This window comes from Nilaparvata lugens, chromosome 6 (genome assembly GCF_014356525.2).
Source record: "Nilaparvata lugens isolate BPH chromosome 6, ASM1435652v1, whole genome shotgun sequence".
In the NCBI taxonomy this organism is placed as follows: Eukaryota; Metazoa; Arthropoda; class Insecta; order Hemiptera; family Delphacidae; genus Nilaparvata; species Nilaparvata lugens.
The window spans coordinates 15,695,103-15,713,751 of NC_052509.1; the positions used below are offsets into that span (position 1 = coordinate 15,695,103).

The following is an 18,649-nucleotide window of genomic DNA, read 5'->3' on the forward strand; positions in this document are numbered from 1 at the left end:
AGACTTTCGCTCTGCTCCGCAATCGAACGTCACTCAAGCAGATCGATTGATGATCGACCGGGGAGCAAGAGTGGAACGCGAGAAGAGCTAACATCTCCTGCAACGTTCATGATCGGGGCGAGGGCGGAGCGTGTTGGAGGCGCTTATATCTGTACGCACCTTTATACAAACATGCAGTAATTATTTTAATTGTAGGAAATGTTTTTACGTTATGACTGGAGTGTTTACAAACCTACAGCTAAAATAATAATCAATTCAAGACTGTGTCTCCAGTGTTAATCACGATAGTTTTGTAATAGGTACTTTAATTCAATTAATACCATTATCGAGGGAATCTGCTTCTACTATCAGTGCTGAGTGTTATTAGTCCTACACTTGTCTAGTTTTCACTTGATATGTCTTGATTTTATTTAAGTTTTATTAACTTACTGAATGCAAGTTTTTATAAATGATAAATCTCAGAAGATTTCTCATCTTCGATTTTCAGTAAATGTTTAATGAATTTCTACTCATTCATTACATTTATTATTAACTTTCTTCAGTTGTAAATGCAACTTACTTTTAATGATAAATTTTCGGAAATGTATCAGCTTTGGTTCTCGGTGATAAATCAATGAATGTCTACTCATTCATTCTGGCAATGTAAACACTCCCATAAGAAACAATGGTATAAATTTCTGCCCAACTGAGCGGAAATTTATTGGAAAGCAGGGTTTGATTGATAAATCCAAAATAATCACTACATGTCAGAAATAATTAATAATTGATAAAAATTACTGATCTGAAATAAAATCGTTGAGTTGTTTGTGGCATTATTAGAAACATTCTCAAGTTCTGATACCGAGTGAGAAGTTAAAATTCGATCTTCACCAACTGTTACCATAGTGAAAATATAGCTTAAGAAGATATCCTATGGTATAGGTTCATGCTCCTAATTTGAAGCCGATTTTTGTTAACTCAAGACAACTACCGTACTGTTTTGGCCGGGTGAGAGCAGAGAGTAGAGAATGTATTTTACATTCTATCCTCACTGGGTGAGAGAGTAAGAACGGCACTCTATGAGAGACTACCACAGTCACATAGCTTCACTAAAAAGAACTGCGTGAACTATCGGCTTGAGTTAACATAGAAAATTGGAACATAAACGCCTAACGCCTTATACCATAGGATACCTTCTTATGCTAAATTTTCTCTAAGTTGTTACTAAACATTTGATCTAAAGTAATTGTAACTGACGTCATTGGCTGTAGGCCTGCACTGGTGCTCTCTTTGGAACTGCTTGCTCTAACCAGTTTGCGTTTGAGCGAGGCGGCTCCCAGATCAGCGCCCCCTTTCGCCGCGCCAGCCGAGGCAGCAACCAAACTGGTGCTTCTGAGGACGGGCGGCGCCGGGTTGTGAGACTCCTCAGGCAGAATGGCCGCCCCGCGTCGCGACGGAAAGTTGTTAGCGTAGCTGCGGGCTCCCAGCTGCTGCTGGAATGATACTGCAACAAATGTGCATTACAATGAATGATCCCTCAGACATCAACTCTACCCTGTTCTGAAAATTTTAGTATGTAATTTTATTAATTATTCATTATATTTAAATATTCATTAATTTTGGTACATTTAATGTGAATCAATATAGCCTGATGGTAATGACGTCTTGCTTGCTTCAGCAAATAACTCCTCATTTTGAACTTCTCAGTATAATTATTAGGTTACAAACATAAAATCAAATAGAAATATTACTGTACATTAGTAATATGTGATGTACAAGTCATTAGTAATAAGTGAGATCCAAAGTCTCTTACTCATGAGTTTATAGCATCATAGCATACCGTATACATTTTTACATGATGAGTCGTGACTTTTGAGCCACTTGTATAATAAAAATTGATGAATGAGGCTACATTCATAGAAATCACAAAAAACAATCTTGTGCCATAGAGTGAAGATAGGAAATTGCTTATTGATACATCGTTTCAATTATTATAGAGAAAATAATGTAATATTAATATGATTACGGAATAGAATTGCTTCAAATTAGAACATTGTATCACAGAATACAACATTTTGTATTCTGTGCAGGGCCGCCCAAAGGGTGGGGCGACCGGGGCGGTCGCCCCGGGCGCCGCGGCCCTATGATGATTAGCGCCCCGACATTTTCGGTTCAATTGCCTTTATTTCACCTTCACGTTAAAGGTCTTGAACCATTTTCTTATCAATCCATGTCTATGTATAACTCATTACTTATATGTGTGGTGTTAATTGTGGCATAAACAATTAAAACTTTGGTAAATACAGTCACTCTACGCATAGCATAGGTGTATAATTTTCCAGTCATTGAGTGAGCCTGTGCGCGCCCACTGCCCCTGCAACCTGCAAGTCGTCATTGGTCGCTTCATTGTCCAATGCTGGGTGATAAAACTTCTTATTTTATACTCTTTTCTAACCTTGTATTCTGCAGGCTAAAACCTATTTATTTTTAAATTTCCATTGGTATTTCTAAATTGAATTTTTTTCAATTCAAGATAAATTCAAAATATTTCAATTTAGGAATATCAACGGAAATTTAAAATCAAATAGGTTTTAGCCTGCAGAATACAAGGTGAGAAAAGAGTATGAAATAAGACAAGCTGGACCGGATAGTTTAAATATGGAGCTGTTCAAGCATAGGGAACTCTTCTTCAAACTTCGCTTCCTCCATTTGATATGTGCTGGAGACAATAATTGCTTTCCGAAAAAAATTAAGGTACCCCAATTTCTAAATTTCTATACGTTTCAAGGTCCCCTGAGTCCGAAAAAGTGGTTTTTGGGTATTGGTATGTGTGTGTGTGTGTGTATGAGTGTGCGTCTGTGTACACGATATCTCATCTCCCAGTTACAGGAATGACTTGAAATTTGGAACGTAAGGTCCTTACACTATAAGGATCCGACACGAACAATTTCGATCAAATGCAATCCAAGATGGCGGCTAAAATGGCGAAAATGTTGCCAAAAACAGGGTTTTTCGCAATTTCCTCGAAAACGGCTCCAACGATTTTGATCAAATTCATACCTGAAATAGTCATTGATGAGCTCTATCAACTGCAACAAGTCCTATATCTGTAAAAATTTCAGGAGCTCCGCCCCATCTATGCGAAGTTTGATTTTAGATTCTCAAGTATCAGCCTTCATATACAATTTAAACAAAAAAATCCAAGTGGAAAAGATTGAGCATGAAAATCTCTACAATCAATGTCCAGTAACATGTTCACCTTAAATTGAAAATAAGCTTGAAATTCGAGAAAATGTAATAATTTAATTGCAAACTGTTGGCAATTAAATCATTCACTACGAAGTAGCAGACCTCGTGTGTCTCCAGCGTTATTGTCCTATCACCAGCTGTCTCATGTATTTGAATAGTAGACTTGGGATGCGCGAGAACACTAGCGTAAGGTGATCAATTTTCATAACGGCAAGGAAAGTTGTGTGAGTGCGCTTCACCAGATTTTTAATATATTATTTGGATACATGAGAAATGTCCAGAACCAATTTTTCTTCATGCAAAATTTTCTTGTGCTAGATACAGAGTGGCCCAAAAACCTCGTATTGTCAGTTCATTTTCCAGTTTTCAGCTATTTCTGCCAAATCCAGTAATCGGATGTAAAAATTTGCTCCAGCCTTTGTTTTAGATTATAAAATTCTGAATAAAATGATATCATTCGCAACTATCTATATCCATCTCCAATAAGTATTGAGTTATGATTTTTCAAAAATGAGTAAAATTTAAAGACAAAATTAATTCTGATGAGTTTTAATTTCTTATCAACAATATCTTCCGATTTTTACCAATTAGTTAAATGTATAATTCAAAGGCGTATTTTTGTGCTCTAAAATCTAAGATCAGGATACAGGTTGATTTTTTCTTTGAATTTCACTCATTTTTAAAAAAATCATAACTCAGTACTTATTGGAGATAGATAGTTGCGAATGATCTCATTTTATAATCTAAAACAATGGCTGGAGCAAATTTTTCCGTCAGATCTTTGGATTTGGCAGAAAAAGCTGAAAACTGGAAAATGAGCTGAAAATACGAGGTTCTGGACTATTTGTAATGGTCTTCTCTCATGTATCCAAAAAATATATTTAAAAATCATAACTACAATATAAATTGCAAGCACACCTCCTTTTTTATGTCTATATTAACTGGACTAAGAAGTTCCTGTGACAACTATAGAGAAATCAGCTTGCTAAACACTGCTTACAAAATCTATAGCATGATTATCAAGGAGAGGATGCAGCTCATAATGGAAGTTCTCCTCCTGGAAGAGCAATGTAGCTTCACTATGAAATACTACCTCACCGCGCTATACTTGGGGGGGGGCCCTGATTCTGTAATTGTATAATATACGAGGTTCATTTTTGTTAACCTCCGATCTCATATCATGATACAGACAAGCGGTAGGGGGGGGATTACTTTGACAGAGCTGAGCAGCTTATCATTCCCCCCAAACTCCATGAGATCGGTTCGGCCAGATCGCCAATTGTTGTCGAGTTAAAGCACTACCTCCACAAACAAAGCCATTGTGGTTGATGGTAACTTCAGCACAGGTAGGGCTCCTTAACCAATTAAAACACTAGCTGATATAGATCAACTGAAATCAACAAAATTTTATTGGTGAAGGAGAGCCCTACCTGTGCTATAACGTCACCAGAATGAACTACGGTATGGCTTTGTTTACGGAGGTAGTGGTTAAAGGACCACATGGCCGCCTCACTTGAGTCTGCCGCCAACAAGCAGCTATTTACGTAGCAGTTTTTGCATGAAAAATGCAATAGTTCAGCATAAAATTTCCAATTTGTAGAGATTTGAGTGAAATATTATTGTTTTTAATCAGTTTTTAAATATCAAAATTCAAAATTTTTAGTTTTGTAATTAGTTTTGAAGTGGAAATTGGACTTTTTGAAGTAAAAGTGAAATCTTAACCTTATTCTTTTTTAAAACTTTTATTTGTAAAAATTTGGGAGAAGACAGTTTTGGGCTATGCCTGTTGTCTTCTCCCAATCATATTATATTTATTATAATTATGATCTGTAATTGCCAATGAAATAAAATAAAATAAATATAAATAAAATAAATCGAACGAAAAATTATTCACGTTTACGCAGAAAACGTTATGAGTGGTGAGTTGATGCATAAAGTGAATAAATATTTCTGTGATCACTGGTTGATGTCTCTCTCCAATTTTCATACCGACCCCGGTTCTATTCAACCGAATCTGTGCCACCATCCTTCATTCCTTCATACCTTCATTCTTGCTCTCAAGTTAATTGCGGAAAGGAAGTCATTCATGCTCACACGCAAATATCAGCCATCTATCCTAACACTAACCAACCCTAACTACATCCCTTCCTATACCCTACCTACTATTATTATTGCTTACTCCTTGAACTTGAAGTTGAATCAAAGTTTGTGCTTGATAACTGTAATTATTTCACCGCTCACACCACTTACACTCAATTGATTAAACAACACAACTTTATGTCGTGAAAGCATTTTCTTAGCAAGCTGCTCTTTCTTCTTCTTCTTCTCCTCCTCCGCCACTTTATTCTTCTCTTCTTCTTCATTCCCCCCTCTTTCATTTCTCGCTTATCATTCTGTAAGGGCCAGACCATAGTTTGAGTTTCTTCAGGTGCCAACCCAATCAGCCAATTGGAGAGCTTTCTGCCCTGGTGACTAAAAACGCTTAATATGTTCTGGGTATAATTCATTCAATCAGTGCAACAATAATAATTATTCTTTATATATTCTCGGATCCTTGTTACTGAATTAAAAAAAATGATTATGCTTATTTCTCGAAAAACAAAAAAATCATAGAGTTACTGAAGAAAGCCGATTATTGGTAAGCGCTTGATTGTTGTGCATTTTGCGTACTGTACCTAATGCAAAATAATTTAGCTTTAGTTTCAAAGCTCTTTCAGAACAGCATTTTTTATCTTTTGGATAGGCCAACCAAGGACCACAGTAATTCGCCGTTAACCGTCGAATAACCGGTTAGAGCCGTTAACCGATAACAATATAATCATTATCATTAACGTCATCATTATGATTATTATTTACGTATTGGTCTTCCGCTTTCGCCTCCAATGCTCTTTCATCCTCGCACTCTGAGCGATTCGTCTTTCTATCGACCAGCTTTCAATTCTGGGTTCGTCTGGGAAAACATAAACATCAAGCTGATTCCGTAGCCCTGCTCTAATCAGTAAATCTGCCTATGTTATATTTAATTTTCGCATATCCTTCTTAGACTATAAACCAGTTTAATTTAGATTTTCCACTTCTTATTTTATTCTTGTCTCTCCCAGGATCCATTCTAAACAAATTTAATGAGCATGGAACGCCAATCTTCTTTTTCTGATTAGACTACTTCCGAAATCTTCTCAACATGTCTATAGACTTCCTCGTTGCTGCAAGTGAAAATATTATTCTCGTTGTACTTACCAAAAATTGTTATCAAAATATTTCTTTCTTCCACTTCCAGAACATTAAATTACGGTACTGTATTAGGATCTGTCGGATTTTGGGAGTTCTTTGATTTTCTTCAAATCCATTCTTATAGTAAGCGTCCAAAGATCCATCTCATTGTAGGCTATCTGTAAAATTTGGTTCGTCAGTAGACGTTTAGTCCTTCTGAGTGAGTGAATGAATTATTGAGTTCCTCTTCTCTTTTTCTTCTCTTCTATACACAATTGTTATTTTGGATTATCTACTCGTTCTCGTGTCTTAGGGAATTTCCATTTTTGAAAATTAGAGTACCGTACATCAATCAAAGAAAATAACCCTACTGGCCATCTCACACCGCCGTAGCTTAGCTTCAATTTTCAATTTTTTTTTTAATTTTATTAAAAACACACAAAACAAGACAAAATTAAATTACAAAGAATTACGAAACAAATAAAACACAATAAAATGTTACAAATATAAAAAAGCTTATTAAAGTACCGTCTTTTGAAAAACGTAGCCGACGTATATCCTGATGATAATTAATCTGTCCATTTCAAACCGGAGTAGCGTGGATTCAACATTAGGAGATACGACGCCACGTTTAAAACGTCTACGTCGTAAAGCGTGACTTACTGAAGACATATTCCAAACACTACGCTACGGCGGTGTGAGATTGCCTCAACTGTGGAAAGAACAATAACCACTCTTCAGTTTGGCAATACTAACCTGAAGTAGAGAAACTACTTTTCATTCAATTATCAGGATAATTCAAAGTGCATTGACCTGCTAAACAGCAATCATCTGAAGCTTCCACTTGTTGGATTCTAATTTCCGAATAAAATAATGGAGGAAACGGCATTCGTTTTTTATGAGTAAACAAAATTAGATGTAATATATCTGAAACCTGTTAGAAAGAAATGAAAATCGAAAACCCTTTCTTCAATTATAATTATTATATTTTCAATTTTCATTATTATATCTCAGTAATTTCCATCTGTACCCTTCTTTTAAATTGTTTTTAAACAATTTAATTCCCAATTGAATACCATTTAAAAAAAGAGTACTTGGCTTTTTATTTCTTTCTATTTAAGAGTAGCCCTAACTAATAAAGGTAATCTGAAACCGGTTGTATCATCAACGATAATAAAAGTGTAATAGTGATCCTATATAATAAAAATATTGGAGGAATTGGCACTAGTTTCTTTGTAAAAGCAGGATCGAATGTTCAACTTAAGCTTATTTCCATCAATGGGACGAAGTAGCTTATTTTGAAGCAGACCTACTCACCTGTTTTGACCGGCTTCCGTATACACAGTATGGGGTTGACGGTGCTACCATTTTGGAACGGTGAACTTGTCACCAGGTTGACATTGGTGACACCGTTACTCGTGCCGCCATCTTGGTGCCATGGTGGTGTCTGCTGATCAGCAGCGGTGGCACCGAGCACCATGGTGACACACTCGTCCTCCTCCTGTTCACTCTGCCCGGGGCTCAGGAGCGATACCATCGTGATCACCTCTGACGTTCTCGCCGATCTGCTTCGGCGAGGTTTTTGTTCGATGTTTTCCTCGCCTGAAGAAATGTCTTCCTCTTCTGGTTTCTGTTGTTTTCTGCGGGCACTCTTCAACTTCCTGCGAGCTTGTTGCGAGATCTGAGGGGACGATTTCTCTTGCTGAGACAGAGGTCGCTTGGAGATGGATTGTGCAGGTGCTGACATCAACCGTCTGGGTAGTGGCTGACCTCCCGGCGTTGAGCTTCTCGAGGCACTGGGAGTTCCCGGGTAAGAGTCCACCTTTTTATTAACTACTAAATCTGGGGATGACGTCAGTGAGCTAACACCCCGTACCACATTCTTATTTCTTGAAGACTTCAACCTCTGTTCAACAACTCGATCCCCCTCCTCTTCTTCATCATCATCATAATCTTCCAACTCACTCACACTGCACCTCCTCCTACCATCTTCTTCCATTCCGTCAGTTATCGATATGCATATTGACTTCCCCTCCTTCATTTCTTTCTCTTTGTTATTCATCATCTTTCCCTCAACTTCGTGATTATTGTTTCGCCCTTCTTCCGTTCTACTTTCGAACGATCTTGACCTCATCACCTCATCGCCTTCTCCACCGTTTTCCATTCCATCTCTTCCATGATTCTCTACTTTGCCTAGCTGCTGTTCTCCTTCAACACTAATATACTTTTGAGCAGCGATTTCAGTTGAGTAGTCTGGCTCGCTTGTTGTGGTTACCTGTTGAACAAAAAGAAACAATGAGTTTATTTCAGCGTCTCTAGCATCACTATTCTTTGGCCAACTAAACGGCTATTATAACACCCACCCTATCCTCCAATTATAAATAGAAAATCATACACACATTCTGAAAGGGTTATGGTGGATGGTTCTAGGAAGCGGAAATTTCACAACTGAGAAACGCGAGTCGGCCTATGAAAATACTACAAATCAAAGCTTTCAATCAAATTAAATGAAAGCTCACTCTCCAATTAAGGTTGTTGCCTATCCTATTGATTCTAGATTTTGAATTATCATTTCTCCTCCTCTATTTCTGAACCAACCCTGTCTCTTTTTCTTCCTCTTTTCGTCTCGTGATTCGTATTACCTGTCCCTTTTCCTACACCGCTTTTCTATAGTTATCTTGTTGATTGATTGTTTAAATTAGCTTGACCTCGTGCTTCATATGATTTCGTATATGGAAGAAAGGTTTTTGTTCCGATTTCTTTTGGCATGGCATGATTGGAAGTCTTTCCATCTCTTTGTAGGCTCAGTAGGAAGGGATTCTTTTATGAACAGTTTGAATTGATGAATTCGATATTGTAAGCAGCTGCTTCCTGCCTGACCTACTTTTTACTTGGACAGCAACATTTCATTGAGGAAGCACCAAGTCCATTATAGGCTACAAATCATGCACAACTTGAAGCGCAAATCGACATAGTTAATCATTATCCAAATTCACTCAAGTTTATCCAACTTCAATCAAGTTAGATTCCTTGTGTCCTTTCCTATATAATCCGGATTTGAAAGGGGGTTTTCCAGTTTCTGCGACCTAAGCCTTATTTTTATCTCTTGAAGTGCACCAAATAGTGATTAATTTTTCTTCGATAAATTTGAAATACAGTATTCAACTATGAAAATAAATTAAAACATTTCACCTATATGGGCTACTTTTGTACAAATTAATGAAAACAATATAGAAACTTGTAGTACCCTTTATTATTAAAAACTTTAAAATATTCTAACGACTAGTTTCGACCCTAACTTGGGTCATTTTCGAGTTCAAATGTAGAAAATAAATATTTTATTTGAAAATGACCTATGATCGAAACTAGTCGTTAAAATATTTTAAAGTTTTTAATAATAAAGGGTACTACAAGTTTCTATATATTTATGAAATGAATGTATCGTTCAACATTTTGTGTTTAATAAGACTTAGTGATGTTCTTCAATTTTCAGCATAAACCAGACTTTTTTTGTCTCTATAAGATCTGAGCTGGAATCAACGTACCGTAGCCTACACTTTTCTTAGGCTACACTCACTGTACCTAGATACGACATTCTGTCGTAGGACAAGATCCGACAAATCCCAAGACGATGGGATATCTATCTTAAATGTCGGAACCTGCAGTGCAAGCACTCCACATCCAGTCTTGCGTATTTGAAAGAATGTCGTTCGTAAACTCATTCAGCGTGAACGCAGCTCAATTCAAGAATGAAACATCCGACAAAATAGATTATCCCTATATTTATCACTATCAGGTAACCCGTGCGCCTCAAGGGTCTAATTAGAAGCTTGACAAACTGAAAACTTGACCTACTGAAATCTTGAAGAATCTAGAACAGGCCTAAAACCATCTACAATAAATTAAGAATCTATGTGCAAAATTTCAAGTTAATCAGCCCAGTAGTTCAGACGTGATGATGCGTCATTCGTGAATTTCCTATCACAATATATATGTGTATAAGCCAATTATTTTCTTTATTATATATGGATTACACAGAAAGATTCACAATGAAATCTATATTAATATACATGATAAATTTTTCAAACTCGATCAATAATTGCACTTGAGTTGATTGAATTTGTCAAGAGATTAGCCTATCTATCTATATTGTCCTCTTACAAACTTTAGTGGTTTAGACAGATTATGGTTTAGACTTAGACAGATAGAGTATTCAATAATTGTCAGCACCTCAGGTCAGGGTTGGGATTGAGTTTTGGTGTAATTTTTATGTAGTTCCAATTCTGGACCTAGAGGTGATGCATGCTATAGTGAGGTCTACGTTATAATGGCAATGGAGAAAGATAGAACAGCGTTGCCGATTCTCTCACTTGCCACTGCCTTCTACAGAAGATAGCTGATACCGGTATATCTGATGAAATATTAACTGCTCATTCTTTTTATTAGTATTAAGCGTATGACGCTACGACAGACATTTTTTAGTTATCTAACACAAGTCACACATGTCAACAATGAAGTCATCTTAGTCACAAGTTTAAAAAAGGTACAAAGTAGAACACAATGAAAAGGATTTTTTTTAATTTGTCAATGAAACCGGAATATATTTTTTAATGTTTTAATAATAGTTTTTCATAATATTGAGATTAGTTATTTTGTTAATTATTATTTAGATTGTTGAAAAACGATCTGGCAATGTTGCAGAGGTAGCAAAGGATACCGCTATTTCCTTTTTCGAATGACAGACAAGGATAGCAATACCAATGCTAATCAAATAATGCCATTATATCATGGATCTCACTATGAATCAATGAGAATAAACTCCAATCTATAATAGTAATCTACTGTCGTAGTGAATTAATTCTTACAATAAATACATCATAAAATTGATAGTGAGAGGAAAAATGAGGTAACCTTGTGCTATTCCTCTCCCAAATTAGATAAGGTTACACCAGAGATGAACGAAATAAATATAAAATACATAAATAAAGTATTCGTTTCTCTATGGTTACACATAGCTCGAAAAAGGTTAAATCTGGGCGTGCACCGGTTAGTCAAGACAAGACTAGTCACGTTAAGTCACAATACTTCACATAGATGCTTATGAAGACATGTCAAATTGCGATGACTAATCAGTGTGAGTTGCGTCATAAGCAACAAAGTGAAGTATTGTGACTAAACTTGTCTGGTCTTGACTAACTGGTGTGCGCCTAGCCTTAGTGATCTTTTGCTTCCTCTGCAACTTTGCCAGATCGTTTTTCAACAATGTAGAATTAGTGAACGATCACCTGGTTGACTTGAGGTGGAGAGCCGGGATTGTTGTGAGCGAGGAATATGTCGAGGTTGGTGCGTGCGCGTGCGTTAGTGGTGTCCGCATTGGTGGTGTGCGCGTTGGTGTTGGTGGTGCTCTGCTGCCAGGCGAGACGCAGCCGCTCGGCCAATCGCAGCCGACTGCTGTCCAGCTGCTGCTGCTGGGAGGCCGTCTTTGGCGGAGGCCGGGTGCGGGCTTGCGGCAGGGCGCATTTGCGAGCTACCACTTCCACCTGCAAATTGTTTTTATCTATAACCATTTTATAATGGGAACATTACAGCATCACAATCAATTCCATAACAGGGGTCTTTTCGCAATGCATTTTCAAAACTTTATTATAATGTGAACATTATGCAACGACTTCAACATTATAACACGGTTTTCGTTGCTCGTGGCATCAACATTAGAACACGGTCTGTAATGGTGGCAGGTCTCAGTTTATCAAGTTTCCAGTAGGCCTACGGTACGTCAAATACGTATACAGTATGTCAAGTTTACAATTCGTCAAGTTCCCATTTCAAGTTAAATGTTCACTCTCTCTATAGCTTTCGTCTATTGTTATAGCAATATTCATATATATATATATATATAATATATATATATATATATATATATATAATATATATATATATATATAACAATGTTATATCAAACCATAGAGGGTAGTTGATTGATTGATTTCCAACCTCACAACAGATCAGCAATGCAATACTTTGCTTGAATTGTCGTAAATAAAATAGTGTATACAAGAGTATGTTTTATGTGGTCTTTAAATCACTCGTATGATGTTTAATTCATGAGTTCTCTTGCTACGCTTGCTCACTTGTGTCTTAACTCTTCATCTAACTCGTGCGTTAAAGACACTTATTATAAAACTGTTGTATAAACTACTGTTACAGTTTTGAAATGATACTTTTTATGCTGTGGTACAAAAATATATGTTAGGTGACCTCAATAAAGGGCTATTACTCCACCTGAAAATTGTGTTCTGTTCCTCCAAATTATAGTTTTCATACTGAAGTTGGAACTCTTATATGAACTATGAAAGATGAACTATATACTGTAAGGCCAGGTTTCTAGAGCATTTATTTTATTAAATTAAATCTATAAGTTTGCTAGTCAATTAGATTTAATACGTGTCCGGGCCTGACTGAGTGTCATCGATGTTTAAGATATGCAGTGTTAAATTGTCTTTTGAGTGAATTTTTCAGTTTTCAAGGAGTACGGTAATACGGTATGGGATGAAGCAATGAGAATACCTTTTATTAGGCGGAGTTAAGACTGAAGCTATTCGGTCTCAAAATTGTATGTGAATTATTGATTTATTATTTCAACATAACCTCTAAACTGTTTATAATAACTTGAGGTTTACAGCAGTTTTGGACGGATGCCTGTTGTTTATACCTGAATTGTGCTTATATATAAATAATTGAACTCCAGTTTTGTGAGTCTATCTGTTATATTTTCAGTACGTACGGTAAGGTTTCAATTAACTATACAGCTTCAAAAGGTTCAACAAATAATCCATTCTTCTAATCATACTTCAATTAGACTATTCTATTTATTAATATTATAAATATGTATGATTGATTCTATTTATTTACTACTCAACCTTATCGAATATACTCATTTATTTAATAAGAATTGTTCATTATGTAATAGTGCAAGGAGTAATAAACTCAATTGAATAAGAATAGTTTAGTGCAATTACTCACCTCAACTTTGGGAGCATGTATAGAGGTGCTGGGCTCTGTGGTCTCGGTTTTCCTTCGCTGTTCGGTCCAGGCAATCCGAACGGGGGGCGGCCTCCCGCGGGGGGGCCCTGGACGGTCCAAGCGAGCCTGAAAGGGAGGTGGGGTGACGCCACTATGCCAGATGTCCTCCGAGCTCTGCTTCCGCAGCTGACAGCGACGAGCGGCCAGGGAGGCCCCTCCCGACAGGAAGGTGTTCGTCGACGGGGAGTTCGTCTGCAGCGAGAGCTGACGAACTGGGCCGCATGGTCGGCGCTTCACTCCTGACATGATGTCACCAGGCACCACCTGCTCAACACCAATACAACAAACCTTTCTTGTTAATGATGTTTAATTTTGTTGAACATTATAAACATAAATAATGTTAAATTATTGCAGGCTTTCTATATAGTAAACTCCACTTTAAATTAAAGCATAGAGTAAAGATAGCCTAATGTATTGTATCTGTTGTCTGTGATTAGATTGAGTTTCTGTTTTTTTGGTTTCATATTTTATTATTTTATTATCATTTTCATCTTGCTGAGCGGTGTGTTTCTAGTGTACACTACGCCAAACTGGATACAGGTATATGGATCTATTCTCTAAGTACAAGTTGACAATTAATAGGAGAAACCCTATCACAGCTTATAATAGCTTAACTTTCTATGAAAGCCATAGAATTTCGGGACGGTCAGCAAGGAAGTTAACAATGGCCAAGTTCGGTTCCAGAGATAATCTTTTTGAAGTACATGACTATCATTTGACAATGGAAGCATTCTGTCTATTCTATCCATATTACACAGGCTTTCCGACGAATTCAATAGGATCGGTGAGTTCAAGGCCTCTCAGTGGCTTTGAAAAATATTATGGTGCCTGAATCATTGCAAATTACTTGTGCAGTCTTGTCTTCTCAGGTTCAATATAGTAGAGCGACTAAGGTAGAGTGTAACAGAGAAGGTAGATAGATGGATAATTGTCTTTATTTATAACACTTCAAAATAAGTGTTGTGGACGAAGTTGAGGCAATAAGAGCCCCCTCTCCCACTCAACCCAAAAAGCTTAGAGTGTTGAGAATAATTCATGTATTTGAATGTGTCATGAATAGTAGAGCGGTGAAGGTAGAATAGAAGGAGCACATTCATATACATGCATTATCTCAACATTCTTAGCTACCTTCTTCTCTGTTAGACTCTACCTTCACCGCTCCATTTTATTTTAAACCTAAGACGATAAAACTGAAAGAGTAATGTTTTGACCCTTTGTCCAGGAAAAACGTTTCAATTTCAAATTCAACCAAACTGATTCATTGTCATTAGCAATCCACAAAAATGTATTATAAGAGAAGAGGAACAAGGTAATATTATCAAGAATTTGAAAAAATCATGATTTTTAAAAGAAATTAAATTGAGAGGAGGACTATTAAAACTAATTAACGTCAATTTTAAGTTGGGGAGATGATTTCTTGCTTGAAGCGCACTTTTAAAACATCAAAGATTATTCTCCACAGCAAATTGTGCATTGAAACCCCATTATTTCTCACCACACGAGAAAAAATTAAATTAACTAACAAACAGAGTCTTCACTTGCTGACTTACTTCCAGCTAACACTTTTCACACTGATGGACTGATGGTCTAGAGTTCATTGTACCTGCAGCGGGCAATGCAAAAAAGTACAAAACAAAAAATTGGGTTGGCATGACTGTCTCGTCACACGCAGGTGGGGGGAGGGGAAGGGATGCGTGAGACCGCGCAAATCCAACCTAACCTAAAAACAGGATGAAGAACCTGACCGTTGCGCCTGAACTTCCGGGTTTTCCACGAGTTTCCACAAGTTTTCTCCCGACAGCCTCGACGTGAAAAGCTGAAAACAGGATGACAGGTGAAGTCTACTTCCAAAGTAGACTTCTCTACGTCTATAATATTTCTATATTATAGCATATAGATATTGTGTAGTGATGCGACGTTTATATCAACTAAAATCATCAACGAAACTGTTTTAAAATCAAATTCAACTGGTTGGTAAACTGCTAGAAAGTTGATGCATCTTTGTGTCTCTGCCATTTAATTAACTGCAAGAAAGACTCTGCTTTGAATCAACTGCTAATTCTAAAACGTTTAGTGTATTGCGTCTTTGCCATGAAATTAGCTGGCATTAATTTATAGAAAATTAATTTTATTACTTGAAAAAAATATTCATGAAAAATGTAGGCTACTGCAAGGTTTCATTCTGTTCGCATCCTCACAATTATTATAACACAGTAGTTAGTTTTGATAATTCGATGACAATAATGATCCGTAGTTGAAGAATGAGGAATGTTGAAGAACGAAGCTACGTATATCATGCTATGCTAAATGAATTCAATACGAATTGAGGAAAACTAGTTGAATCCTTTGTTGACGAAATATATACGTTTATACTTTTAGAGCAATCCCGTTAAATCAACGCCTATTTCGAATCGTGTGAAGTATTCAAATATACACAACACAATATATATGCCTATGCACCCTTCATGGAAGACGTTTGTGCTTTATTACTAGACAAAGAAGAAACATAAGTGAGAATCCGCGTCAGTTGGAATTATGCAGCTAGCAGCATGAAGAATCTATAAATAGGTTACTGACGCCTTGGCACGCTGGTTTTGTGGAATCTCTGCTTTCCTTCTACGTCTGCATGTCGGTGGAATGGTTCCCTATTATTATTCTTCTTCTATATGCCGGCTCCGCCACGGAGATTGGCGATCGTCAATGCAATCTGGATTCTATTGACTGCAGCTCGGAACAGAGATTCACTATCATTGCCAACTCACAAAAATCCATGCTCTCTTCTGCACATAAATAATGCATATTTTTGTCAAACCTCTTCGCCATTTACAATAGCAAGTAATATTACGGGCAATTCGACTCAATTCGACTCAATCGTGATAACTAGAATACGTGTATAAAGAACGAGTATAGTGTATTGCACACTGAATACGGTATTGTTTCCAATACCATTGACACAGCTCAATTAACTCCAATCATTGAGACTTTATTAATTCCCATACAATAAATTTCATTTACAACGAAAATATATCAACTTGAATAATTCATTGGCTGAACAAATTTTAGTAATACTTTATTACTGAAGTAATTTTCAATGATATTTAATACAATTAATCCAATATTCATTGAAAGTCTTCTGAGTTCAAACAATGAGATAGCTTATTTATAAAAAAAAACAATATACAAACTTTTGGTACCCTTCTATTAAAAGCTTAAATATTTTAATGTTAAAATATTTCAATGTTAAAATAAAAGGGTACTAAAAGTTTTTATATTGTTTTTATTTGAATCAAGTAGCCCATAAGTGAATTGATTTTAGCTTATTTATGTTTGATAAACCAAGTTTTCCCGAATTTTCATTACACAACTCAATGGCAAGTACAGTAGCAATTAGTATTCTTCCTTCAAATGACATTTCCAAGCAAAATTTGATTCAAAGTGGAACAACATAACCTACGTTTTAGACATATATACTTCTATCAAAATTCTGAAAGGGAACAGTTCTGGGCTAGGCCTGTTGGTCCTTTTTTATCATACATTTAAATTGTGTATTATGTTATGTGAATAAATACTATATTAATTCGATGTATAAGAATTCACTAATTACGTTCTTTGACAAGGAACGTATAATGTTCAGTTTTGTGTTTTTATCGAAGATGATAAACGCGAATTTGGAAAAACGACTGTATTTCATTAATGGGACACGCAGAAGTTAGCGTTCGAGTTACATTAGCGTGATAGCCGGCTTTATAACTCTGATATGGAATTCCGGCCAATATACGAAAGTGCGTAGTAGAGAATCGCATGACAAAGGCACCGCTAACAACGGATAACGAGGGGGAGGAGAGGAAATTCGGCAATAAACATGAATAGAAAGGAAGAAAAAGGCAACAAATCGGTGGCCTGCAGACCCAGTTCTATCATTTTTCGGCAAGTCTGAAAGACAGCAATTTTGTCAAACGGGGTTTCTGGTGACAGGGTTGGGGTTAGTTTGGGCTAAGTTAGGGGTTTCATGTGCAGGTTCAAAGTTGGAAGGAGCTAGATAGGCAACAAGCATTACACCAACAACATTACAGAGAGGAAGCTCAAAAGGACACGGGAAATATACACTGAGAATTTAGTAGCCCAGTGATACTAGACAACAGTAGTGTTGCTCTAATTACAGATTACACAAATAACGAAATTATAATGTAATATCGTAATCATACACAACATTTCGCACAAGAATACAACAATTTAAATTTTATTGTCAGTAACTTATAACCTGGAAAATCAAATACACACTACCAGGACCATAGAAAGAGCAAATGTTAGTTTGGCCATTATTGAAAGTGTTGAATTATTTGAATTGATTGTCGAAGCTTAGGAATTCTGGTGAATATCAGAAGCCAAACTCAAGATTACTTAGCTTCGTTTCCTTTGTCAACTAAAATTCGGGGGCTGTTAGCTGTCATCACCAAAAAAAGAATGGGATCCAAAATGGGTACCGACTGGGACAATCCAGTAGCTGTTCTTGACAAAGATTGAGAATTTTGAAATAAAGAGAGAATATATGAGAGATTTGAGAATTTACTCAAGAAACTCTGCTAACACTAGACTAATAGTATCTAGCAAGCTGCTGGTAACTTATATTGTTGCTTGCAAAAAAATATTATTAACAGCTATTATTCTTTGTCGACATCACACTGCTATTTGGAAATAACAATTGTGACCATAATCCTTTACTATAATTAAATAGAATAAATTATCAAGTAGCATTCTTATTTCAGGTTTTTTTATTAAGTCCATATCACAGAAGGGGAACCTACAGTAAGAGAAGAAAGTCTCTCCCTCTCTTGTAGCTTTATGATATTATTTATCCATTCTGAGTTCATGATCGCATTACTCCATTATTAAAATAATTTATTTTTCATTACGAGCTTGCATTGCAAGTGACATTTGAAGTGTTTGTTTCTTGTTCTTTGGAAGGTAGATGAAGAAGATTACGAGATCGCATTATTACATTGGGAGTGTTTGTTTTTGTTCTTCAATAGGATTGTTCTGTTTTGTAAGAAAATTATTTCCCATTTGTTAATTTATTTTATTTTCCACAGTTCTCATGAGATAAGCATGACAACATACTAGGTATTCG

General features: G+C 36.4%; 1 protein-coding gene across 2 annotated transcripts in view; it reads right to left on the reverse strand.

The window, feature by feature from the left end:
• Positions 1–18,649, reverse strand: part of LOC111044585 — a 37,279-nt gene that overhangs the window by 7,890 nt on the left and 10,740 nt on the right. The window contains exons 1-5 of one of the 2 annotated variants that reach the window (XM_039430234.1): positions 15,072–15,094; positions 13,462–13,785; positions 11,724–11,978; positions 7,756–8,713; positions 1,237–1,483 (exon numbers count right to left, since the gene is read on the reverse strand). In XM_039430234.1, the coding sequence (XP_039286168.1) occupies positions 1,237–1,483; positions 7,756–8,713; positions 11,724–11,978; positions 13,462–13,767 (1,766 nt within the window). In that variant the 5' untranslated portion in view covers positions 13,768–13,785; positions 15,072–15,094. Of the gene's footprint in view, positions 1–1,236; positions 1,484–7,755; positions 8,714–11,723; positions 11,979–13,461; positions 13,786–15,071; positions 15,095–18,649 lie in introns of those variants that run through there. The other variant, XM_039430233.1, reaches the window with a different exon arrangement.